At 36.6% G+C, this 26852-nt stretch overlaps 4 protein-coding genes across 4 annotated transcripts; 2 read left to right on the forward strand and 2 right to left on the reverse strand.

Moving 5' to 3' along the window:
• The first annotated feature begins 18 nt into the window (after window positions 1-18).
• Window positions 19-11879, forward strand: LOC129569644 (uncharacterized). The gene is made up of 12 exons (XM_055448721.1): window positions 19-936; window positions 2576-2733; window positions 2799-2852; window positions 2948-3005; window positions 3077-3442; window positions 3586-4136; window positions 4197-4470; window positions 4550-5183; window positions 5248-5469; window positions 9787-10225; window positions 10289-10446; window positions 10582-11879. Exons 2-12 carry the CDS (start codon window positions 2598-2600, stop codon window positions 10726-10728), a joined length of 3039 nt encoding a protein of 1012 aa, XP_055304696.1. The 5' UTR covers window positions 19-936; window positions 2576-2597; the 3' UTR covers window positions 10729-11879.
• A 5711-nt stretch (window positions 11880-17590) lies between these two features.
• On the reverse strand, window positions 17591-19686 carry LOC129569630 (uncharacterized). Its single transcript, XM_055448680.1, has 3 exons — window positions 19140-19686; window positions 18851-19012; window positions 17591-18688 (listed from the first exon to the last, which is right to left on the reverse strand). The coding sequence occupies exons 1-3, from the start codon at window positions 19226-19228 to the stop codon at window positions 17761-17763; spliced, it is 1179 nt and encodes a 392-aa protein (XP_055304655.1). The 5' UTR covers window positions 19229-19686; the 3' UTR covers window positions 17591-17760.
• An 822-nt stretch (window positions 19687-20508) lies between these two features.
• On the reverse strand, window positions 20509-25878 carry LOC129569629 (recQ-like DNA helicase Blm). Its single transcript, XM_055448679.1, has 7 exons — window positions 25700-25878; window positions 24552-25623; window positions 23162-24376; window positions 22766-23093; window positions 22559-22673; window positions 21964-22479; window positions 20509-21598 (listed from the first exon to the last, which is right to left on the reverse strand). Exons 2-7 carry the CDS (start codon window positions 25508-25510, stop codon window positions 20763-20765), a joined length of 3969 nt encoding a protein of 1322 aa, XP_055304654.1. The 5' UTR covers window positions 25511-25623; window positions 25700-25878; the 3' UTR covers window positions 20509-20762.
• A 69-nt stretch (window positions 25879-25947) lies between these two features.
• Window positions 25948-26617, forward strand: LOC129569631 (anaphase-promoting complex subunit 11). Its single transcript, XM_055448681.1, has 3 exons — window positions 25948-26028; window positions 26187-26306; window positions 26419-26617. The coding sequence occupies exons 1-3, from the start codon at window positions 26010-26012 to the stop codon at window positions 26535-26537; spliced, it is 258 nt and encodes an 85-aa protein (XP_055304656.1). The 5' UTR covers window positions 25948-26009; the 3' UTR covers window positions 26538-26617.
• The last annotated feature ends 235 nt before the right edge of the window (window positions 26618-26852 follow it).

Below are 26852 nucleotides of genomic sequence, written 5' to 3' on the forward strand. Positions count from 1 at the left end.
TGCGCTGCATATCAATGACCAACCTCAAGCGAATAAATGGAAAACATAAATCCGAAATCCTTGCCATGAGCATGTTTTGTTGTATAATGTGTGATCTTATCGAGAAAAGGGCGAAAAAACGCTTTCCATCTGTTGGCGTCACAACGTATTTATCTAATGCTGATTGTAAAAGGCAAACAAAGCACAAGCAGAGTAAAAAAAACACATCTAGCTACAGACGTCACCAAATTTGTCGCCGATGTAAGGGTCGTACATTGTCGGTCGCTTAAACGAGCGTGCGCATTGAATCATCATCACATTCTCCAAGCTTTTTTTTATTCTATTCAAAGCATTCTTATACCCACAACAAGTCAACTAATATAGGGGCGCTTATATGAGATCGGCATTGTGTCGTTAGCCACAAGTGTACGTGCATCGTGCACACGTCAAATGAATCGCTTCCACCAAGCATATTTTCCAACCCACGTAAAAGCGGAGAAATGCGAATTGCGTATGAAATGCCATCGGATGAAAGAAAAAATATCGATTTCGGTTTCGAAGAGCACAGCGCCTCCAGTTCTTAGCTATTGCCCATTGAGTACACAACACATTTTCGACGACGACTACACCACATACTATATTTATATCCATTTGCTCTGGTGCTGTGTAATTTTCACTTGGTTTTTCTTTTCTACATTTTCCACATCTAGTGCGTATGTTTTGTGTGTGCCCTTTTTGTCCGTTTTTTTAAGTCGCATCGCATCAAATTTCGTTCAGAAAGTATTTTTACCAAATTTTTTTCCTCGTTCATAATTTGGTGTCTGTTTTTTATTCGGTTATAGTGGGAAAAAAGATTAAACAAAAGAAAAAAGAATTTAAAAAAAGCAATTAATTCATGTGTATAGACTGTGAAATGTACTAATCTCGCGAATGAACTCTGAAGTGGCTGCTGAATGGGTGAGTTTTGCTTTTTATTTTCGTTAAATACGTAATAAGTGCCGTATTCGATTCATTATGTTGTCATTCGTCTGTAGTTTGATTTTTTGCCATTTATTGATATCGATGATAATGTACAGAAACCCAACGAAGGTGTTTATTTCGAAAGAATCAAATACCAAAAATAGCTGTTTTTAAATTCCACGCACAATTAGCATTATGGGCGATGATACATTTTTTTGCACAAGTAGCACTCGACTAAACACCCAAACAAAAACAACAACAACAACAATCATTCTTACGAGGTGAAGTTCAGCCAAGTATATATGAAAATGGAACAGAATATACAGAATGGAATTATTTGAATTGTTGTTGAGTTTTCCAAGAAAAATTATGTTCATTCAACATTTTCACCGCAGCAAATGATGTTGATGATAACAGAAAATCCACACTCGCACACAATGGCGAAAGATGGCGGCGCTAATATGGGTGCCTTTTCCATTTTTCATACAACGAACGACCTGTTGGCTATATGCCTTATAAATCTTCTATATGCGTGTAATTAACGTGACATTCCATTGCATGCAAATGCCATTTATCCCTGACTCGATTTTACCACCGTTCATTTTTTTTCAAGCCATTTTCTCTTTGATCTGATTTTCATAGAAAAAAAAATTGCCTAACACCCATTAGATGGCAACAACTATTGTGAAAAACACCCAATCAAACCGTTCAATATGGAATGTTCTATACACGCGAATGTCGCTTAATCCACCATTGAATGCCATTTTGAGAATGCGCTCGGAATTTCTAATTTACTTTCGTACATATTTCTCTTTTTTTTCATGGATATACAAGTAAATGCAACATTGACTGAAAACCAAATTTGACCATGATTTTGGGTGTTAATTTGTTTTTCTTCTAAATTTTTTATGCGTACATACTAAAATCGATGTCATTGTTAGAGTATTATAATGCGTGAGTGAAGAAGACCTCTGAATAAACAATTGTTTTGATTGGACATCAGCCGCTTTTGGAATACTAATTAATGGGGGCGCTAGTTATATCCTTCCAGTTTTTTTTTCACCATTAATATTTTGTCGGTCAATCTGTCGAAAATCCTTCTGAGCGAAAACAAATTAACAAATCATTTGTTATTTATAGCAATATTAATAAATAATTGGTGTCGACGCAAGTGCTATTAAAATTCAGCAAAATAACAAAAAATTGCGGGTGGTTGAGTGCCAACGATTGTTTCATAATCTGACATAAGTCTCTATTAGACTCGGCCTTAGATGGCAAAGCACTCAATGTGGGTGATACAAAAATATCCATTGAAAAATATGTTGTTTGCTAATGCGACGTACAAATCAAGCAATGTAAAGAGAATGAGTAAATAAAACACCTTATGTGCGTTAATATCCACGCAAATACTCGGTATATGGTATACAAGTTGGGTGAGGATGCACGAGAGTAATTGCACCATTGCAGCACATGTTGCAAAATCATTTGTTACTGGCACCTGTGCCCAGAAAACGTTCATCCAAAACATTGATACCATTAAATTAATTGTTCTCAATTGAGAACAATCACATTCTATTTTATCTCTGTCACAAAGCGCTAAAAATACTAAAAAAATAACAATTCACTATGCTTCAAGTTGTGTGTGACATCGAACCGAAATGATTAAAAGGACATCAAGGTTGGACGGAATATGGCAATCGAATGAACTCTGGAAACCTTTTGCTTTGCTCCTTTTGCTAGCCAGTAGTTGTAGCCGCACTTTCTTCACTGAAGCTTCAAGACAAGGAAATATTGGTTGGTTTTTCGCTGAAATTCACATAATTTCAAGATTGTATTGATTGTGAAATTTATTCATGTAGGATGCTTGTATGTCAACGAGCTTTGTCTTCAGGGAATCGAGTATTGTTTCGATGGTAAGATTGGATTTCGTGCCGGGAATTTTCCACGCATTTTAACATTTTGTTTTGTTTGTATATTCAATTGTTACGTGTTTTTTCGAACATAATAGACGATGTAATTGGGAAATGCATTAACGGCGATGAAAATGATATCCACCTAGCTCAAAAGTGAGTTCAAGCGTTCATCAACAGTTATTGTGCATAATTTTCACACAATTATTTGTTAATATTGTTCACAGAGAATACCTCGATCCATCAGCTCAGACAGAGTTTTCCGATGTTTTTCGTGACGTACATTCAATTGTAAATCGTCATTCATTGCCATGGGATCACGAGTACGTACAATGTCGTCTTCAGAATTCATTGTTTGCCATCAGCCAAAAATTGCCTTATTCATCGGCAATTTGCTGGGAAAAAATCCCCGAACGGATCACAAATGTGAATGCTGATGCATTCGAGGCCGCTTTGGAAGAGGCCGAACAAATTGCTGAACAACAGGCAAAAGATGCATTGGACGAAGATGCCTCGATCCAGTATTCACCGCGCGATAACAACTTTGCTGATGAAATTTACTATCCACCGATGAAACGAAGACCGGATTTGGTGTAAGTGAATGAGATTGGAGACTTTTTTTGTCGAAATTTTTTCTTGCTTCCATTTATTGATTCGATTCTTATGAATTCGACAAAAATACCAGATAAACTCAATGACTATTATTGACCAATGCTAATTTTGGTTTGCTTTTCAGTGAATTGGATGTTGAAGAGCAAAGAGCACCTTATGACCATCGCAATCATTATGAGACCCAAGAGGAGGAAAAAGAGCTAAAAACTCGAATGGACGATTTGAAAAATCGCATCGAACTGAGGCGCATGCTGTCGGAATATATGTCGGGCTCCCTTAAACCACCGATTTTCTACAAGGATGGAATCGCCGCTCCAGACGATGTCGCTCAAAATGATGATGTAGATGTCATTGAGAGTTTGTTCGAAGACCCACAACCGCAAGCCAAACGCATTGTATTACCATCGCAGAACAATGACATTTATCCATTGAGCGAAGATTATGATAATTTCCCATTGACAAGCCTTTTCCGTGAACATCAACGAGAAAATATTGAGGATTTGGCCGAATTAGGTGAATTGGAAGAATTCGACCCAAGGAATAATGATCCAAATGAATATCACCACAGGAAAATTCTTGAAACGAATCGACCGAAAGAACAGTCGGCCGTGTACACAGAAGGTGGTTTGGTCTATGGACCAAGTACACATGGGTCATCTTCGCAACATCGGAAACGTAAGCGAATTTTCCAACAGGTAGAGCAGATATAAAAAAATTGAGATTTTATTTTTGTAGATAATCAAGGTTTCAAAAGCCTTCTGGAAGAGATGTCAAGTTCAGGTTTCACACGACACGAGCGATTGGATGTGAAAAAGCCGGGTCCTCCCGTTGATATTCCCATCGAAGGTCATCCGGCAATCAATTCAAGTGCACAAGTATCGCACGAAAAAGACGCGAATAAAGATGGTCCTCTACCCAAAATCAAGAAAGTTTTGCATTTAGATGGCGATGACGACCATGCTCCACACTCGGTTGACACACAATTTGCTCATGTCATCCTCAAGACACCGTAAGTAAACAGATGTTTAGATAGTAAATTCTGATTCGATTTTCATGGCATTAATTATTTAAAATTTATAAATTTCTAGCATGGATACATGGCATGATGGAAGTCGCGTAATATCTGCAATTGCCGACTTGCTGAACATGAAAGATTTACTTACCTCAATTCGAGTTGATCGTCACGAGATTGCATTCCGTGTAGAGAACAATCCAAATAAGACGGCATTAGATGTGGCTCGTGCTATCAACGATGGACGTTTCAAGAACAATTTGTCACGTCGCTTAGGTGTAACTGTGTTGCGGGCCGGTGTTGGAAATAAGACTAAGGAGCTTGGTTCGGACGTTTCATCCACCTATTTGCAAGATCATGGGGAACGTGATAATCTGTCATACATGATGCCATTCATGCTCGCCGCTGCTGCAGCTGCTGCCTGTATTATCATAATCATTACAGTCTTCTTGGTTAGAGGTCACGACAAAACAAAGTACAAATTGGGCGATTTACAAAGCAGCTTCTCCAATCCAGCGGAAAAAGACTATCAAGATCTATGCAGAGCACGAATGACAACTAAAGGTGGTGGCGGCAATACGCCAGCCGAACGTGTCATTATGACCGGCACGCAAAACGAACGACCACCATCATCACGGTCAAGTACATCGTCATGGAGCGAAGAACCAGCACTTACGAATATGGACATCTCTACGGGCCACATGGTTTTGGTATTTAAATCGATATTTGTCTTTGAATTCAAGGAAATTTATCATGTCTCCTTCTGATTTGCAGTCATACATGGAAGATCATCTTAGGAATAAAGGGCGTTTGCAACGAGAATGGGAGGTACTATGCCGATATGAAGCCGAACCAAGTGCTCGTGATGCTGCTTTGCAGTCGCAGTGCGCACAACTGAATCGACCCGATGCACCTCTCCCATATGATCACTCACGAGTCGTTCTTAATCATTTGGTCAACGCCGAAGGTTTGGACTACATCAATGCATCGACTATTGTGAGTATTTCGAGCAGTTTTTCGAGCTTTAATTTGATTTGTTATTCGATGAATTTTAAAGGAACTGACACACCTAATTTCAAGATGGAATTTATTTTTATTTCTATTCTGAAATTGAGTCCTTATTTGTTAAGATAAAAATTCAAAATGGAAGAAGATATTGTTTAAAATTAAAGACGATTGAAGTACAAAGCCGAAATTATGCTGCCAAACTGATTTAGAGACACTTCTGGATCCTTATGAAATTTGATGTGAATATCTTCTCTGCCCTGGGATGTGAGAAAATGAGTTTGTTCATAGTCAGTTGCTGAAACTCTCCATTCATCAAGATCCCCATCATCATTCGTAGCCAATTGTTCACTTTCCGAAAAGCTTACATGGATTGTGTACTTCATGTGGGGCTTAATTACACCATACAACACATCCTCTCACACATGGACACTTTAAATGCAGGATGTTAGGGGACCTAAAAACAAACAAAACTGCATACTACGATTTCTCCGTTGACGTGGTAATAAGAAAAATATCGACCTATCAAATATTTTGTGTGGGCTAGGATTTTTAGACTTTTATATCATCATGTTTTGGTCATTAACTCAACTATTAATGATATTATTGACTTGAAATCTTTTTTCATTTCATAGAACAGAGACATAAAAACAAATTCCGTCGAAAAAATATGCCAAAAAATCATCTTTGGGTAGTTTTTTTGACCAAAATATCGAAAAAAAAGGCCATTTTTACTAGTTTTTTGAACAAAACGCGCACGGTTTTTCATTTTTCCTGATTATTGTGCTACCAAAACTGTAGCCAGAGATGAAACAAATATTTTTCCATCAAATACTAACCCAAAATACCATATCTAGTCGACTTGCATACTACATAACCGCTTACTGATCTCTATCCGTGAAACCAACCAAAAATCAAAAATATCAATTTCGGGTTTTCTGTTTATTTTTCCGGTTAATTTTATTGAAAATGGTTCAAAACTACAAGAAACACTTAAAATAATATGATTATAATGATTTTTACATAGTTAAAAAAAACTGTCGATCGCTTTTTCGTTTGTGCTGATTGGGATCTGTGTCTCGACAAATCGACCAGCAGTAACCCAGAAGCATTGGCATTTTTGAAGGATTTTTTCCGTACCCAATTGTCCGATGCAAAAATTGAAGCAGGTGAATATTAATTATAAAGAAAAACATTTTTAAAAAAGTAATTTCTCATAAAACAAATGTGGTCTCAATGCCCAGGTACACTGAATGGTCCACAAACTAGACAGCTTTTGGAATGCTCCGAATTCTCTGATCTTTCTATACAAATCGACCAGCAGTATTCACCTAACATATGGGCAGAATTTTTACCTTTAAAGCGTTTTTCAATTACAGCAATATCTTGTTGAAAACGTTCACCTTGCTCATCGCTGTAGTCACCGCAATTGTCAGGAAAAAAGCTCATGTGGCTGTACATGAAGTGAATTTTCAATGACATATTCACTTCCATTTCTTTGAATGCAGTCAACATTTCAGCAACAATTTCTTTATAATTCTCTGCTCTGTTGTTTCCCAAAAAGTTATTGCATCATCGCGAATTCCTTCAAATGCCCTCTTTTGGATAGGAGTTAAAAGATCAGAGAATTCGGAGCATTCCAAAAGCTGTCTAGTTTGTGGACCATTCAGTGTACCTGGGCATTGAGACCACATTTGTTTTATGAGAAATTACTTTTTTAAAAATGTTTTTCTTTATAATTAATATTCACCTGCTTCAATTTTTGCATCGGACAATTGGGTACGGAAAAAATTCTTCAAAAATGCCAATGCTTCTGGGTTACTGCTGGTCGATTTGTCGAGACACAGATCCCAATCAGCACAAACGAAAAAGCGATCGACAGTTTTTTTTAACTATGTAAAAATCATTATAATCATATTATTTTAAGTGTTTCTTGTAGTTTTGAACCATTTTCAATAAAATTAACCGGAAAAATAAACAGAAAACCCGAAATTGATATTTTTGATTTTTGGTTGGTTTCACGGATAGAGATCAGTAAGCGGTTATGTAGTATGCAAGTCGACTAGATATGGTATTTTGAGTTAGTATTTGATGGAAAAATATTTGTTTCATCTCTGGCTACAGTTTTGGTAGCACAATAATCAGGAAAAATGAAAAACCGTGCGCGTTTTGTTCAAAAAACTAGTAAAAATGGCCTTTTTTTCGATATTTTGGTCAAAAAAACTACCCAAAGATGATTTTTTGGCATATTTTTTCGACGGAATTTGTTTTTATGACTCTGTTCTATGAAATGAAAAAAGATTTCAAGTCAATAATATCATTAATAGTTGAGTTAATGACCAAAACATGATGATATAAAAGTCTAAAAATCCTAGCCCACACAAAATATTTGATAGGTTGATATTTTTCTTATTACCACGTCAACGGAGAAATCGTAGTATGCAGTTTTGTTTGTTTTTAGGTCCCCTAACATCCTGCATTTAAAGTGTCCATGTGTGAGAGTAAAAGTTGAAATTTGTTGTACGGTGTTATCAATGGTTTTTCCAATTTAAACAGAATGGTGTCGCCTCTGTTAGAATTTGTAGTGATGAATCGTATTTTTTCATGCAGTCGATTTGGAAGGAGTGTATCGCCACGTCTGTTTACACAAATGGTCACCGATAATGGTTTATCTGAGCCCATATTTTGTATACCAAACAATCGAAACGCTCCGAATAATAACCGATGGTTTGAGCTGAACGTAGTGTGTTCATCAACATTTATCATAGAAGAATAACCTTCTCGATTACATGACAGCAAGCCTTGATTCCAGTCAAATGTTCTAACGTTGTTGGCATTATTGGACAACTTGTTCGTGAATTCGGTTGATGCACCTTTTACAATACACACCATGATGTTCGATGATTCTTCCGTGGTAAAAAGCGATTTGTAAGAAGAAAGAACTTTTGCAAAATCTTCTATATTCATTGCGGTGAATGGGATCAAATAGAAACAGTCATTTAACACACGGCGTAGATTTTGTGGGTCTGTTGAATCAATACCATCATGATTGCACACATTTTCAGCCCATCTCATACATGCATAAAATACATCTATTTCAAAGCAGTTGTAATCACCCAATCGTAAAATCACTCTCAGCACATCCAAAGTGGTGTTGATGAAATCGTCTGAATTGAACACCTCGGTCGCATTCGCTTGTATCTTTTCCTTGCAATATTCCTGCAGTTTGCTTAAATTGTATTTGATCGCGAACCCAAGCTGTGTACATATTTCATCGGTATCGGTGTTTGTGATCAAATATTTTTCGCAAATTTCCAAACCGTGTGGCATATCGTATTTTTTGGCCAAGTTTGTAAGTTCGAAGACAGTATCACCGGTTACTTTCACTTCATTCAGATAAAATAGCGCCAAAAATCGTTTGAAGCCATTTACCGATGCATCCGCGATTTTGATATTGCCAATTTCTTTGATATCACCAAAAAACATCGCATGAAATACTGGACTGCGTAATGACAATATGATTTTATGCGCTGGCAAAAGTATTTCTTGACCATTGACTTCAAATGCAAAATGAACATCAGCACTATCATTGCTTAAGTAAAACCTTGTTGGATCGAATGAACAATTGTTCGGGAATCGTTCTTCTGTTTGCAAACCATTTTCTTCCAGTCGATCCATTTACGATGTTTGTGATACGATGTACGTTTTGATGCTGAAAGAGGATGAATATTGTGACGATCACATTATGTGAAATTGGAATGAAGAAAATATGTGGATTCTTACCAACTTTATCGAATCACTTTTTTCCTCTTTGTGTTAAAATAATGCTGCCGAACAGGGCCGTACGGTGCTCTTTTGTGACTACGAAATTGGTTGACGTTTCAATTCTATGGACGCTGCCATATTGACAATTTACGTGCGATATGGTGCACGCACTCAATAGTTCCATCTATTTTAATAAGGAATCTTTATAGGTGGCGCTGCCACATCGTCATTTACATCGATCCAAATATCGTCAAATATAATAACATTGTTTATATAGGCTTTGAGCGCAGTACGAACAGGGCGGTATTTGAATATATAATAAGAAACAATTTGCAAGTCTATGCGTGTTCATTTTTTTTTTAAACTGAACTTGTTCGTTGACCTTTGCTCTGTTGTTCCTAATGGTTTTTCAAGTGGTGTTGATGGTGAGTGTGTTCAATGCCATGTGATTGTTTCAATAGGGTTAGACATATGCTAAAAGTAAACATCATTTACAATTTGCAATAAATAAAATATCAACTGATATTTTTCAATCAATTTCAGACGGATCATGATCCACGTGCACCAGCTTATGTGGCTGCCCAAGGGCCATTACCAGCAACCATTTCACACTTCTGGCAAATGATTTGGGAACAAGGAGCCGTTGTGATCGTGACTCTTTGCCGTTTGCAGGAAAACAACGAAAGTGCATGCGCTCGATATTGGCCAGAGGAGGGCAGTGAAGTGTATCATATGTACGAGGTGCATTTAGTGAGCGAGCATATCTGGTGTGATGACTATTTGGTTCGGTCATTCTACTTGAAAAATCTACGCACTGGAGAAACACGCACCGTGACACAGTTCCACTTCTTGTCATGGCCACAAAATGGTATTCCAACGTCAGCCAAAGCACTGCTCGATTTCCGCCGCAAGGTAAACAAATCATATCGTGGCCGATCATGTCCAATTGTGGTTCACAGCAGTGCTGGCGCCGGCAGAACAGGTAATTTGATGCAGAAAATTGATGCGGTTGTGCGATTAGTGTGATAATTGTGTTTAATTTTAGGTGCCTACATTCTATTGGATTTGGTGTTGGGCCGCATGAGTAAGGGAGCCCGTGAAATTGACATTGCCGCCACATTGGAGCATCTAAGAGATCAACGGGCCGGATTGGTCGCTACACGCCAACAATTCGAGTTTGTTTTGATGGCTGTCGCTGAAGAGGTAAGTGAATCTTGTACATAAAAAGGGTAGTAATCGAAGAAACCGTACACATAAATAAAATGTATACTTATGAACAATACAAGCTTCTCCCAATGAATTAACTATAATGGATAATTCTCACTTTATTCTCCGCAGGTACATGCTATCCTAAAAGCATTACCACAAAACACGCAGAGCGAAAAACGCGAACTGGACATAGAGACCGTCAAGGAGCAGGAAGATGAGAATGCACAAAAACCATCGAAAGATGCAACTGATGCTAAGGAACAAAGCAAAAAGTAAGCAGGGAAATGAATGGGACAAAACAAAACTAAATCAATAACAATGCAATTGCATAAATCAAATTCAAGTAAAAAAAACAGAGAAGAAGAAGAAAAAAATGTGTAGATGTTTTAAAACAAACTAGAAACTGATCATTGCTTTCGAATCCAGTGAAAATATTATATATATATATTATTATATATATATATATATATATATATATTTGAAGCAGATCGAATATCTCACAAAGGCTAAACCTTAAACCAAACAATTAAACCATACGACTTCTGATAATAAATTGAATTAAAAAAAAAACAAAATTATAAATGTGAATGTATATCTGTCGCTGCAACTTGATCATCATCATATTATTTATCAAATGAAAAGAAAAGAAGAAACAAACAATTTCTGACACATAAATCCATACATATATATTTTGAGAAATTAAATACAAACCCAACCCATCAAAAAAAATTGAATTAAATCATACTTATTTATTATATGCACACAAAGTTATAAATAAAAATATTTAAAAAAAAGTGAGAAAAAAAAATATTTAAAAAAAAATAAGAATATATTATCTCAGCTCAGCAAAGATTTATTATTATACATAAAGGAATATCTAAATATAAATGTCGTTTATTGCAAAAATAAAAGTAATTTTTTTTATTTTTCGATCTTCGTCTCAAAAACTAAATCAACTACATCTACAACAACAACAAAAAAACTAATACCGAAACACATCACAAAGAAAAACACATACAAATGAAATTCCTAATAAATATATACATATATTTTTAGTCATATTTACTAAATAGTGCAAACAAAAATTGAGGGAGATGATGGCATTATGCAATTTCAAAAAGATAAGATGAACTGAAGTGAATTTACACACAGAATAAACAAAAAAAAACAAGAAAAATCTCTCATTCCACTCTCTCATTCAATGAAATACAAATTACACACACATTTGATTTGTTTATTTTTTTAACAAAATGAATACAACTATGGATAATGATAATATTTTTTCTGCCAACTACACTGCAAATGACTAAACCAATTAATGAAAAAAACAACTCTATTCTATGTAAATGTAAAATGTATTGTCGTCAATTTTGGAGTTGGCTTGAAATAAAGACGATCTAAACTGAGATGCCACAATCTCCAATAAATTTATGACAGCGTTTTTATTTTCAACCAGAACAGCTGGGTAAAAGACGGGGCGCTAACAAAAGTTTCAATCTCACTCAAAGCGTGTGAGAAATTATTTCGAAGAAATTTCCCTTGACTGATATGCCGTAAGTATACTCATTGCTCGTAGGCAAATGGTTGGAAACACTCTGCATGCCTTCATCACTTCCCACACGGCAACCGATAATAGCCACCTGCCAACTGAAATGGTGGGCGAGTTGTAAATTATTCACAAGTACTGGTGTATTTGCCTAAATGACTTACAAACTTTTCAATGTTGGTGGGGTAAATATATGCAAACGCTGTAAATGTGCATTACTTCGAAAAATTTATCAATGAAACTTCATTCATTTATTCCTTGCTCCGATTTATTTGTCAAAAAATTGGTTTTACTTTTCCGTACACAACGTGTCAAGGGAAAGTATAGGAATTGGTCCCGAAAACTTTTTTCGCAAAATTAGCTTAGATCATCATAAAAACTCATGAAACGCGTAGAAAACCACTTTTTGAGACACTTTTCCGTTCGTGTGCCGTCGTCGTTGGCGTCGTTGGCGTCGTTGGTGTTTGTTAACACGATAACTCAAAAAATAATTGAGATAATCAAAATCTGGAAATACCAAAAGTTTTGTATCCGAAAAACTTAGTTTGAGTTCGAAGATGAGCCATTTTCGATTTGATCCTGGGGTACTTGCCCTAAGAAAAACCTCAAAAAATTGACACTTTTGTATGGTAGGTACCTGTAAATCGACTCCGATTGGCTTCAAACTGTCTGGGATTTCATTTTTTGGAGAAAAAATAAGATTCTGAAAGTTTCATGTTGATCGCATTTGCAGAAGTTTGATTTTTTGTCCTCAATTTTTGTCGAAATTTTCTTGGGAAAAATTGAGGGCCAAAATACAAACTTCTGCAAATGCGATCAACATGAAACTTTCAGAATCTTATTTTTTCTCTAAAAAATGAAACCTCAGAAAGTTTAAAGCCATTGAGGTACGGTTTACGGGTACCTCTCATACAGAATTGTCGATTTTTCACTTTATTTTCATTATTATATTTTCACTGCCTTTATTTCAAGAAAATTCACAAAAAATAACCAAAAGTACCTACGGACAACGCAGGCCAACGGCACGGAAAAGTTCGGGATTACCGATGTAATTCTTTTTATTTTTATTTGATTTTGGAAAAAGTAGTCTTGGAATCTGAAAAATACATAAATTGAGTGTTGAATTATCACTTCAGAACGCTCTTTTAAAGAACAAAAAATGATATCGAATCTTTTGAAAGAACAACTAAATGAGCGCGATTTCAACAAACGCAGACAAATGTGTTCCTTTTGCCTGTTACTACATACAGTTAATGTGACAAAGAAACATCAGCACGCGATCCTTTTTATATTTATCAATCAAATTGCATAAATCTAAACGCTTACGCATTGAGCCATTCGATGCTATGCTTGAACAAAATTTGTTTGCAATAAAACCACCGGCAAATCTGCTACATTCAGAAGAATCAGTTTATGCAATGTGTTGTTAGTGCAGATTTTGTTGAATTTTTGTTCACTAATTTGATGCTTTCAGACATACAAAACCATAATTGAATCGTTTTTATTCGATTTATAGTTTGAAAAATATGATATTTCTACACTTACATTTATATGTAATGTTGAAATGTATTTTGTAAAAGCACAACTATCCACAGAATCACAATGACTTGACAATCGGTTTGAACAGTAAAAAAAATATGATTTTCAAACAAATTCAGACGATCCTCTCTGAGCAGCGGTTGTTTAGTTTATGTTGAAAAAACATTACATCGTGTGGCTTTTTATATCTTGGTAAAAAAAGAAGAGACAAAATACGCCAAGGAATTATGATTACAATGTTTTTTTTTCTTAACTTGGTATGTATTGAGAAGTGATAAAGATTCCTGGTGAATTTTTAAATAATAGATTTTTCAGTAGCTATTTCGTCTATCTCTCAAAGAAGCGTTTTAGGACTACGTAGCACTCGCGTCACACTTATGCTTCATTCGGTAGGTATGGCAATAAAATAATTTTTCACACTTTGCGTATATTTTATCATTTTTTTACATTCCCCTTGAAAATACAAATTTTCCGGGAGAATTATTACCTAATTCAACAAGCATGAAAATTTTAAATAAACATATTTGAAAATAGTAAACAAATTTCATGAAAAAAAAACGATTGAACAAGTAAACAGCAAAGTCCAACCTTTGGTTACGTTCTCAATTTCTGATTATGTTGGAATTATCTCACCTCATTTCAAAAGAAAGAATATTGTCAGAGTTTTGTTTATGTGACTCAATACTGATTGTTCATGTTCAATAAAAAAAAAGTGGTCATTTGTCGTTGAATCTAGTTTGAACGGCCCCAAGCTCGGTTGAAGTTCAATTTGTAAATGATGCTATGTACAGCATTGTTGCATTCGGCTCCAGCATCATCATGGAAATCGATACGAATGTCGCTCTCTAGAGTGTAACTGGTTTTGTTTCCACCTCCGAGAAATGTCCATCGTTTGAGTATGCCCCTTTTGTCATGGTTAAGGTGACCAACTCTGTTTCAGTAAAAATCCGTACAAATGAGTGAAATTTACTTGAAAAATCCGTACAAATCCGTACACTGAAAAAAAAATCCGTACAAAAATGCGGTACATGTAAAAAGACTGAAAATAAGTGATATTTTTATTTCTTGATAGTATGAAACACATTTAAATATTTCTCTTCTGAGGTATCAATGAAAATAAATCAAAAACTCTCATCGATTGACATATTTAAATCTACAGTTTGATCTTGTTCCTCATTCTTGAAAGCATATTTGTCTTGAGCGAATTTTTTTTTATCAAATCTTGATTGCCTTTTAACATGTTGTAGAACTCAATGCACGAATAATCTAAGTTTGATTTCCTTCCGAAGAAATATTTATTTTGGATTTGCAAATCGTACAATGAACCTTAATGTCATTAGTTTCACTTTTTCTCAAAAAATCATACTTCTTTTGAAGGTCTTGGTTGAACACACATTTTCGGCGCGACATTTCGTATTAAAAGACACACGAGAAAACAAGCAATTGTCTTTCAATCAATATGATCGATTTAGCTTCAGAGAGTGAACTGAACTCATTGCATCTTTCTTAACTACTCATAAGTACGAATAAATGGTTACGATTGACTTTCTGAATTATGATCGAAAAATCCAGAAACAAAATTATGATGACGAAAATATTTATATTAGGAGAAGTTGCCATGATTCGTTGACATGTTTGTTGACAACTCATGCTGCATGCAATGTCAACGTCGTTTGTTAGTTGCTTACATTATTGGTTTTCTGAAAATCGATTTCAGTTGCTCACACTATTAGATTTGAGTTGATGCAAACTCGTTTCATCGACGGAACGATTAAAAGAAGTTAAGAATTGAAAAACAACAGTAAAAACAATGATATATCAATAACTGGAATTGTTTGCATAAGTTCTGTATACATTTTTGATGTGTATTTCACGAATTTAGAGATTTGGTTAAAGATTTTTTTTTCATTTTGTTTAAATTCCGAAAATCCGTATAAATCCGTACAAAATCGGCAAAAATCCGTACCGGACGGGACATGAGAAAAAATCCGCGGAAAAACTGAAAAATCCGTACTGTCCCGCAAAAATCCGTACGGTTGGTCACCTTAGTCATGGTGATTGTTGCCAAAATCAATAAAGATGGTGTACTTCACATGTGGTATGATCACAATGGGTTTGTCGAACTTTACACACGGCAGATGGGTCGCATTATGATCAATATTGCCAACAAATCGAATTTCCTCAATCAATTGGCTGGACTGCAAAAACTCCATTCGTCTCATGATGAAGATGTTCCCAGTGAGAAACTGATTTGGACCAGGTCGCTTCTTCATTGGATTGAAACCGCCGAACAACAATTTGTTGGATGAGCTGAACGTTGTATGCTGTTTACTCCAAATGTCAAGCCATACATTCCCGTGTGAAAAAGAAATGACTGACTGACTATAACTTCAGTTGACTTTAGTTGATTGAATTTATATTTTTGTTCTAAGAAAATCACTTGGTCCCAAATGAAGCAACTTAGATTGACTTGTAACTTCAAATGATTTCAGTTAACTATGATAGACTTACACTACACTTTGTACTGAAATGTCAATCAAAGTAAGTCATTTTTGTCCCAAATTAGTTAACTGACTGCTCAGTTACTATTTTTTCACACGGGTTGCCACCAAGAACACATTTTACCAATGATCTATCGCACCAGGTGAATGTGGTCGCATCGTTGTTCTTTTTGGTGGATTTTTTCTTGAAATTGGTTGATATGCCCGACAGAATGAAATTCTGAATGTCGAGAATCTCGTCGACGGAGAAAAGTGTCCGGTTTGCAGAAGCAATTCCGACAAAATCGGTAATTTTCATCTCCAAGAGTGGGATCATGTAGAAGCAGTCATCTAATTTGCAACGCAAATTCTGTTTGTAGGTTGCATCGATACCATCTTGGTTGCAAGCATTTTCGGCCCATCGCATGCATGCGTTGAAAACATTTTCTTCGAAACAATTGAGGTCATTAATTTGCAAAATCACCCGTAGAATATTCGCACTGACATCGACGAAACCTTCCGATTCAAACACATCGATCGCATTGACCCGTATCTTCTCTTCGCACTGCTTTTGAAGTTGCTTCAGATTGTACTTTATTGCCAATGTGAGATGTGTGCACAGAACATTTGTTGTCGAGTTTTCCAGCAAAAATCGCAAAAATGCACATTTCAAGATCTTTCGCCACATCGTATTTATCAGCCATATATGTGAACTCGTAAACATTCTCGGTCGTAATTTGTACTTCCTGCAGATAGAACAACTTCAAGAAGTCTTTGAATCCGTCGATCGATACATCGGTGATTTTGATGCTGCCCGATTCTTTTAGTTCACCAAAAAACATTGCCCCGAACACTGGGCTGCGTCCATCTAGTAAACAATTGTGGGATGGTACAAGAATTGGTTTGTCATTGGGACCGAACGCGAAATCATCAGCGAATTTGTCATCCAAGTAGAGATCTGTGATGAAATTTTTGCTGCGACTTTGATTGCTGCTCTGCATTTTACGTCGTTCAGATAGTAGCGAAAACATCTTACGGTTTCACTGAACGTTGAAATTGCCCTGAACGTGAGAAAATATGTTAAAAATTAATCGATTTGAAACTATTTGAAAAACCATTCCGACAAACCTCTGATTTTGGTTAAACACAATACAACATTGACTTGACAGGATAGCGGCACGATTGAGAGTGACGTACGCTTTTATTCAAGACAACAAACTAAACTAAACTAAACAGATGCAAATGTATGCGTTGAATGATGTGCATCGGATTATTCGATGCCGTGCTCTCTATAAAATCCACTCTTATACAAGAGAATCAATCCATCATTGTTTGCTTCTCGGTTTTCCATCTGACGTTGGGATTTTTTTGGTTCACATTTAAAATATTCAGAATGAGATCACAAGGTTCGATACCATACAATAAAAGTGCATACTCAAGAAAAAGACAACAACAAAGAAACTCCTTTGATTCTTGTGACAACGATTGCGATATTGAACTCAATCATTTTATTCGAAAATTGAAGGGTTTTCGAAAACGGAACGAACGGTGATTCGAAATAAGTCAACATAAATTTCCTTTTTATTGCAATGAAATGTATTTATTCGAAAATTGTACATATATATATTTGTTTGTACGATAATAATTACACTGGATTGGAATCTAAAACAAATTGAATGTATTATTTTCATTGTAAATCTGTCCATATAAATAGCATTACGAGAGTATCTCTTTGTACTCCCTTCAAACTTTTCCAAAGTAGCAGCGATTTTCTACGATTTTTCCTTTGTGACCCGTGTGTGTGCCCAGTATCTTACTGTCAACCATAACGACTTTTGTCGATGCAGAGAATTTCGTTTTGACCTTCCAATTGTTTCGCTGTGCGAAGCTAATTTCATTTATAACTGGAATGTGTATAATTCCCTGGTACGTTATTACCCAATGCTGAATACCACTGTCAAATTTGATGAAAGCAAATGCTTTGCCATTCTCGACGTATTTACAGGTGTCAACATTCACATGAAATCCATAGTCGGAATGCAACAATCGACCGACCATTCCAAATGCTGCCGAAAATCCATGCTCTTCGTCGCCATCGTTTTCGTGTTCATTGTTCTCTTTTCCACCGGCCACATGATGAATACGAAGTGTGCTGATATTGTGCATATCAGCAACTAGTGATCCTCCACTGAAACCTGGCGTAAACACATACTTTGGATCATCTTCTTCAGGAATTACCGGTACATCAACGTATCCACCGAGTGGTAACCAATAGGCGAATACGGGTTTTCGTGCCTCAGAACCACCAGGCGTCATTGTACCGATAACTTGAAGAGCATGATAAGCTTGATAACTTTTTACAATTTTTAAAGCACCGAATTGAAGGATGCCACCGCCGTTTGTGTTTGTAATTACTGATCGACTGTCATCTGAGAGATTCACTTTTTGTGAACTCAACAGATCAGTTATAATGGGTGTCCTGAGGAATTCTTCACAGGTTAATGCATCTACTAATGGTATAGGCCGTGCAGTTAGGCTGATATCATTCAAATCTATTGGTGGAGTTGTTTTAACAGATGGTATACGTAATTCCCTTTTCTCTCCCATCATCAATTTTGGCACATAAAATCCGTTCTCTTGCTTTTCCACGGGACAATCACACAATGACATGCTAAAATTGAATACCACTTTACTATATACTGTTTTACAAATTAAATGAATGAAATCTCTTTAATGAAATTATTGACTACGGCTAATGAATGATTCTATTCAAGTGAACAACGTCAACTGAAACTGAAATACTTATTCATAGGCAAGAGATGTCTTAACTTACTGAACCATTCCAAAAATAAGCACAAGTTTGACTACACAATTTAAATTTGTTGGCCCAAAAGCCATTTTTGATTTCGTCGTCGTCTTGATGCTCTTTATTCGACCAAATGAAAATGCACAAAACTGGTATGTTCTCCAAAACAATTGTCCAACTGTGGATAATCTGTGAAATTGTTAATTATTTTCGTTAATAACATTTTCAAGTAAATTATTTTGAAGTAAAATCAAATAAATCTTTTTATTTGAATCAATTATTCTTCTTTTATTTGTCTTTCAAATGATAAATTTACCCTGGTGAAATGAAATTGTTAATGCGCAGCAATGTTGCTTTCTTGAATGTTCTATTGAAACTAACGTAAGTTAGTCGTACGACATCCATCACCGTTAACGTTACAAATCCAATCTCACTTAGTTTGTTGTTATAATTCTGATATTTTTAATAAAATAATTGATTGAACTACAATCTCCTTAACTCCGTTGATTAACGACTTCCTTCGTGTTATTCAAAAAGTCCCAATGCACGATTTCAATTGTACGCTGACACTGAAATCATCTGTTATTGAATTGTTGGATCATAAGCAAACAGAATGAACGCAAAATGTATTGTCTTAGGTGCATGTGTGTGAGATACGAACATTTTAATTCGGCTTGTGTACTTAAGTAGATATGAATTTGTCTGGAAATAACATCATTTGTATAATCACGGCATAATTTTCTATTATGGGACATAAATTACTATAACTTAAGTTAAGTTACTTAACGATTTTGATTTTTCAACTGGGCCTTTTTCATCTACAAATCGCAGCGGTCTCATTTTGTTCTTATCTCATAAAGTTAATGACCTGACAGATCCTGTTTTTTTTATTAACCGTGATACAAATTCTGACAATCACGAAATAATTGGTTGAAAAATTTCCATTAAAATGGCTTTATGGATAGACAGCCCGTGTGCGAATATTGTAACTGACCAGTCAGTTAACTAATTTCGGACAAAAATGACTTACTTTGATTGACATTTCAGTACAACGTGTAGTGTAAGTAGTGTAAGACTATCAAAGTTAATTGAAATCATTTAAAGTTACGAGTCAAAATAAATTGCTTATTTTGGGACAAAGTGATTGTCTTCATACCAAAACATAAATTCAATCAACTACAGTCAACTGAATCTAGAGTCAGTCAGTCATTTTTTTTTCCACACGGGAGGCCATACTTTTTCTAGCTAAATGATGAAGTTAAACTTCGCTTCTGTATCTTTATTGTTAAAATACATGAATTTATTTGTGATTGGATGATGAGTTTCTCGAAGTAAATTCCATGATATTCACATTATCTATTGCAAAAGATGCCTTGCTTGAGGTAAGGCAATCGTTGAAAAGTTCTGAATAACTCAACTGGTTATTTCGTTTGATGGATATTTCAATACGATTTAGTTTGCAAATATTCTCAGTCCAACCCATCACATGCCAAAAGTCCACTTTGATTTTCTAAAGCTTCTTCAGAAAAATATAAAAAAAAACAAATCACTTGTGTAGTTAAATACGTGGTAAAAAAAACTTACATAACTCGTTGAAAGGATGGTATATATGCAACATGGAACCATATACATTCAAAATTGCAAGAACAAGTGGCATTTTACATTATACAACAAGATCCCCACCGTTTTCTATTTGCTGACATTACAATTTATTGAATGATTGCTTTGAATTAGAAGAGTTTCCCTGAGTTACATATTCAATTTTTCTGTTCTCAAAACAACGAATAAAATCTCCGATATTTCAATTCATTTCAAAAATATTCAATTTCGTTTAATATCGTGACAAAAATCATATAAACGTTGACGGAAATAGCTTAACAGAAATGTTTCTCAATAACAATAATGAGTAATTCAGATTCTTATGAGCTATTTACAGCGACTAAGGGTTGAATACACGGGGTTTGAGTAGAGTAAAACCATTGCCACCACGTTTAACGACGGGTGTGGCTTTTGTTGTTTTCTTGGCCGTTGTTTTAGCCGCAGTGCGTCGTCTTTTTGGCGTGCCTGCACTCTTAGCGGCACCCTTCTTTCGCCGGAAGCTACCAAATCCACGCTTACGTTTCCTTCCACCACCACCACCTGTGGTACTGCTCCCTGCCGCTGCCAATGATGACCAGTTTGTGTTGTCATCGTCTGATTCTGATTCGTCGTCAATTTGTTCTTCAATCGCTGCATCGATGTCCAATTCGACGAGTGCTTTTTCACCAGCATGATACTGCAAAATTTCCAGCAATTCTTTGCCATACTTCTCGTAATTGGCCTTCGTAACGTGTGGCAATTTCATCATTTCATCTTCGCTCGTTGGCATTTGTTCGGCCATCAGTTTCAGTGCTTGATTATTCATAACACTGCCCACAGTAACATTTCTAGCTAGTGCCATATCGCGACACTTCTGTAGCAGATCCATGTAACAATCCTCTTCGATTTTCTTGAGTGCTTCGTTCGTTGCCGAACGCGGCCCGTTATCTTTGATATTAACATCGGCCTTTTTACCCTTCTTTGCTTTTACGTTCTCAATGGCGAATTGAATGCGCGTTTTTCCCGACATCAGCTTGTCAGCTTGCGTGCCGATTTTCAAATAAGCCAATGGGATTTCTCGCACGAAAATCAATGTCTCTCGCAAGTATTCGTCGAGCACAAGCATGTGAAGTATGCGTTGAACGTCCGAATTTGTCCATGATTTTAATAGACCGTGGTATTCCGACTCATGGTAACCTAGAACGAATGTAGAATGCGAAAATTGAGTGTCACAATTAAAGGTCTCTCGTGTATATCTTCTGAATCTAGTGCCGGTATTCTACAACACATTCCGAACACTTTGTTTGGAATTATTCTGAACGATCAATTGCATTTTGGAAGGTGGCTCCCAAACGTTCAATCAATAAAATTGATACAAATCCATATATAACGTTTGGGTGCCACCTTCCAAAACGCAATTGAACGTTCAGAATAATTCCGAACAAAGTGTTCGGAATGTGTTGTAGAATACCGGCACAGAATACAACAATGTTTGCATGAAAAAAAACCCTAAATAAACTCGAATAAAATCCAAGCAAATGATTTAAATTGCAAACACTTACCGTTTGCAACGACGTTTTTCACCGTTTTTCCCAACAAAACTTCAACCAATTGAAGCAATGTTACGCGCTGCGTGCTTCCATTGCACAGATCACGTACTGCTTTCAACACCTTTTTGCACTCGTCGGTTACATCTTTGACCGTGAACTTGGCCTCTCCATCATTGTTCAGGCAATTATCACAGGCTGTGTCTCGTTCAGCCAAACATTGCTCTCGAGTGAAATTCTCCGCAAAATAGTTTAGCTGAATTGATCGTCGACAATCAATTACGTTTTCGCAATAGTTAACAATTTTGCGCAAATTGTTAGTATGCACACGTTTTACTTCTAAGCTAATTGACGTGTCCAAATCCATCAGTTTAATCAATCGTACCATATCGGCGTAGTTGTAGTACAATATACAAATTGACTTCAAACCGTCACGCCCGGCGCGACCCGATTCTTGGTAGTAGCCTTCAATCGATTTCGGTAGCGAATAGTGAAGCACATACCGTACGTCTGGTTTGTCAATGCCCATTCCTATGAAACGAAACATTCAATTTAGCTTGGAATGTGAAAAGGGAATTGCCTGTTCCCAATTTTTATTTTGTTTACTTACCAAATGCAATTGTGGCACAAACCACTTTGAATTTGTCTGTGATCCAGTCTTTTTGCACTTCTTCTCGTTTTTTATCGGCCAAACCAGCGTGATAGCTGGCCGCTTTGATTCCAACCTGAATAAAAACGATACAATTTGATTCTTCGTCTTGCACCCAATGAAACTGTTGTGTTATGGAAAATGATGACAAAAACTGGCGAATCTCACCGATTTAAGACTTTCAGCCATTTGATCGCATTCCTTGCGTGAAAGACAGTAAATAATTCCAGACGCTCTTGGGAACTTTGTCTTGATGAGCTCCTTGATTTCTTCGGTTGTTTTCGCTCCACTTTTCGGCTTCACCATGTATTGAAGGTTTGGTCGATTGAAACTGCTCAAAAACCACTTGCAATTCTTCAGATCCAATTGTTGCACGATATCAGCTCGAACGCGTGGTGTGGCTGTCGCTGTTAATGCCATCACTGGTACATTCGGGTAGTTCCTTCGTAGTACACCAAGTTTTGTGTAGTCTGGTCGGAAATCGTGGCCCCAATGACTGAAAATGAAGTGAGAAATTGTATTTTAAGCCAATTGAACCGTCTTATATATTTATTTTCATCTAACCTAACACAATGCGCTTCGTCAATGACAAATCGAGCGATGCGGTTTTTGTCAAACAAAGTTTTGAACAGGCTTTGAAGTCGATTCGAAGCGCTGATCTTTTCCGGTGTAACGTACAAAACTTTCAGATTCGGCGGATTTGCTTCGAGCTCTCTGTAGATTGTGTTCACTTCTTGCAGTGTTTGTTCACCGGAGAGGTTTCGAGCGGGGATATCGAGCGCTTGCAGTTTGTTGACCTGATCCAAAATCAGAGACTTCAACGGGCTGATAATGATTGTAACCGATTCGGTCAGAGTAGCTGGCAGCTGATAACACAGAGACTTGCCACCTCCCGTTGGCATCAGCACAAAGCAATCATGACCGAGCATTGTGGCGTTTATCGCTTGCAATTGATTCGGTCGAAATGATTTCAAACCGAATGTATATCGTAGCGAGGTTTGCATCAATTCCGAGTGCGGATATCCATACCCATCGAATTCACCTGTGATGCCATCGTTTTTTGTTCCACTGTAAAAATTGCCCAAGTGACTGTTGTTCGACTTTTGGCTTTGCTGCGATGTGGTTTGCTGGGACGTCGTTGTTGGTGTTTGCGATGAAAATCCATGTTCAATGCCATTGACACTAGTCAAATCGATCGAACTAGTACCCAAATCATTTCGCGAAACCATCAAATCGAATTTATCAAAATCATCTGCGCCAAACATATCAGCACCAAAGCCATCATTTATTGCACTGGGCTGTGCACTCGTTTCGAAATTAGATGGTCTCATCGGTTCAAAGATAGATGAGCGGGCGCTGTAGTCAAACGAAGATGGCGGATCACTGTATTCCGACGATGACGTTGGCACCGGCGCCGGCACTGGCTCATCATATTGAGTCAGATCCTGTACTTGTTCCACCTCCAATTTTTCAATCGACCGTTGAACCACTTTGGTTTTCGCTTTCAGGCTTTGTTTCAATACCTTCAGCTTGAGGAAAATCTCAGCGTTGCTACCAAACACCGTTTCCAATGTGGATCGAGGCAAAACATCAAACAGCTCACAACATTTCTCCAGAGATTCTGTGTACCATTCCTTGATTTGCGTTGAATGTTTCCTAAGCTGCGGCAAACTGCTTCGAACTTGTGATGAAATCGTCGAACCCGCGTTCACCTTCTTTACGAATGCTTCGACATCAGCGAATGAGTTTTTTCCATTAACCGGTGAAGTCACATCTTTCCTGAAGAGCAGAATAATTATTTTATTAAATATTTTTTCCATTCATTCAATCGAATTGACACATTTCAATTGATACAATTTTTTTCGTTCATTCACTTTTTGCAATCTTTCTTTTCAATGGAATGTCAATTGTCAAAAAGAATTATTCTTTAACAATAAAAAAAAATCTAACTTACGGCGAATCATTCGATTTGAATGAGTGGTCGGCTGGGCTAATCGGTGGAGCTGGCTCTGGCCGGTTTGAACTCATGGACGATGAACTGCTTTTAGATGTTGTGTTGGTCGGTGTTGCACCATTTTGTGATGTATTTACCGGTGAAAATTTGTTGATTGGGCTTGCTGTCGAGTTTGAGGCTAAATTCGAGATTGAACTGGTCTGGAATGAGTTTGAAATCGAACTCGAATATGCGTCTGAAGTAACTGTTGCTGTTTTATTGCTCGCAGAACTCGTGCTTGAAAATTCAAAACCGCTTATACTAAAACTCGATGCATTCGATGGGTTTGAGATCTGTGTTGTATTCTGATTGGTGGTATTGGCCGGTTTTGAGCGTGAATTGAACTTGAATTTGCTTGTTGTGGCAGTTTTCTTGGGCGATGTTTTCAAACGCTCCATATTTTCGTCCAATTTCTTCATGGCATTCACGTACGATGCATTTGAATTCAATTCTTTGTCAATATCCACCGTATCGAATTTAGTTTTCTCATTTGCTTTCGGTGTTCCGTATTTCGCGTACAAATCCTCCATCGTTGCTACTTCATTTTTGGCCAATGTTGATGCTCTCATGAATGTCACGTCATTCGACTTAAAATCCACAAAAAAATCATCTTCATCCATAACACTTGCCGATGTGACTTTTTTCGCCGTCGCGACACTCTTCACCGGACTGTCTTCATCGCTAATTATAACGCAGTCATTCGCTTTCTTAACAGTACCCAGGCCATTCGTTGTGTTTTCGACCGTGTTCAGTGTGCGATTCTCGTCTAAGTTTGTTTGCAATTGTAGTCGTGACGTTGGTTTGTTGAACTTGAATTTGCTTGTTTTCACGGGCACCGACACATCTGTTGGATTCATTGTTTTGGTCGTGTCTTTTCCATTGCGTGCCATAAATGTGAAGAGTGATGCTTGTTTTGACATGGTAATTTGCGACAGAAAAAAACACAAACTGTGGACTAAACAAACACCAACTTCTTATCCATTTGCAATGTTTTGAGGTTGTACAACTTTTCGCGCCTTTTCATTGACTGTGTCTTTAAAGGAAGAAGCAGACAATGTGGTTTATTGAAGCAAATTGAATTTTTCAATGGAATATTTGTATGTTTTTACCTTTGAAATCAATTTTTCTCGATGAAAATTCGTCGTTCAACTTTTTACATACTTTTTTTTGGAATTATTTTACAATTCTTCTGTTCAATGGATGCGCGACACGAATGATATACACAAAAATGCAAACAAGTTTCTACTTTGACAGTTTAAACGTCAAACGCATGATCTGTCAAAATACCAACGTTTAAATAGCCAATTCATTTGCATAGCGAATTATACATTTTAACGTGATTTTTTTCGCTGAATATCGCAAAATAATTAGGTTTTTTGGAAATAAAATTGCATATCAAAGGACGAAGCAGGTGGTAGAATGAAAGTAAAAATCAAAAGTAAGTTAAAAATTCAACTCGCAATTGTTGTGAATTGACGTTCAATGTAAACGATTTTGCAATGTATTTGGTGCATTGGTCTTCGTGTTCAAAAGTGTTTGACTTGGTTTCTGCGTGTTATCATTAATTTGTCTGGATTTTGCCATATTTTCTTTTAGATTGGGTGAGTGTGGCAACCTGGCGATGGATAGCTAACGACGACAATTGTGGAATATGCCGAATGCCATTCGAAAGCTGTTGTACTGAATGCACATTACCCGGTGACGACTGTCCTCTTGGTGAGCATATTCACACTGTTTATTTTTTCGTTACCTCATAATGTTCATTCGTTGCTGTTCTTGTTCTTTCAAACAATTCCCGAAATTCATCGCTCTTCTATTTTACTTTCAGTTTGGGGTGCTTGTTCGCATTGCTTCCACATGCATTGCATCGTCAAATGGCTTAACTCACAACCAATGTCACAACAGTGCCCGATGTGTCGACAGGCTTGGAAATTTAACGACAAATGATCTCTCTCTCTCCAAAATAATAAATTATCAGAATAAACTACGAGATAAGGAATAAAATCTATTTGAAGAATAAGAAAAAAGCGTTTTTACTGACTACAGAGTGATCCCTGGTTTATGTTATTATTTTTGCTACACTAATCTTGCCGGTCGTTGAAAGGTTGGGAAATAACTTTATAGAATTGTTTGTCACAGATAATTCAATTTGAGTTCATTGGCACAGTAATTGATTCAATTATCATCTTTCTTCATAAACCGTCGGTTTTGTTTTTGTTATTGGAGTGATAATCAAAAGAAACATGTTGAAAAAAATCATAT

Source organism: Sitodiplosis mosellana, unplaced genomic scaffold (genome assembly GCF_009176505.1).
Source record: "Sitodiplosis mosellana isolate CC-2019 unplaced genomic scaffold, AAFC_SMos_1.0 Smas_scaffold_38, whole genome shotgun sequence".
Lineage (NCBI taxonomy): Eukaryota > Metazoa > Arthropoda > Insecta > Diptera > Cecidomyiidae > Sitodiplosis > Sitodiplosis mosellana.

Coding starts and splice junctions, on each gene's coding strand:
- LOC129569644 (XM_055448721.1), top strand. CDS start 2,598: ATGATTAAAAGGACATCAAGGTTGGACGGAATATGGCAATCGAATGAA. Junction 2,734..2,798: donor TTCAAGACAAGGAAATATTG/GTTGGTTTTTCG, acceptor TTATTCATGTAG/GATGCTTGTATGTCAACGAG. Junction 4,471..4,549: donor CATGTCATCCTCAAGACACC/GTAAGTAAACAG, acceptor ATAAATTTCTAG/CATGGATACATGGCATGATG.
- LOC129569631 (XM_055448681.1), top strand. Junction 26,307..26,418: donor CGGTGACGACTGTCCTCTTG/GTGAGCATATTC, acceptor TTTTACTTTCAG/TTTGGGGTGCTTGTTCGCAT.
- LOC129569629 (XM_055448679.1), bottom strand. CDS start 25,510: ATGTCAAAACAAGCATCACTCTTCACATTTATGGCACGCAATGGAAAA. Junction 22,480..22,558: donor TTGTGCCACAATTGCATTTG/GTAAGTAAACAA, acceptor TTCGTTTCATAG/GAATGGGCATTGACAAACCA. Junction 21,599..21,963: donor GAAAAACGTCGTTGCAAACG/GTAAGTGTTTGC, acceptor CATTCGTTCTAG/GTTACCATGAGTCGGAATAC.
- LOC129569630 (XM_055448680.1), bottom strand. CDS start 19,228: ATGGATGTCGTACGACTAACTTACGTTAGTTTCAATAGAACATTCAAG. Junction 19,013..19,139: donor AACAATTTCATTTCACCAGG/GTAAATTTATCA, acceptor ACAATTTCACAG/ATTATCCACAGTTGGACAAT. Junction 18,689..18,850: donor CTTATTTTTGGAATGGTTCA/GTAAGTTAAGAC, acceptor ATTCAATTTTAG/CATGTCATTGTGTGATTGTC.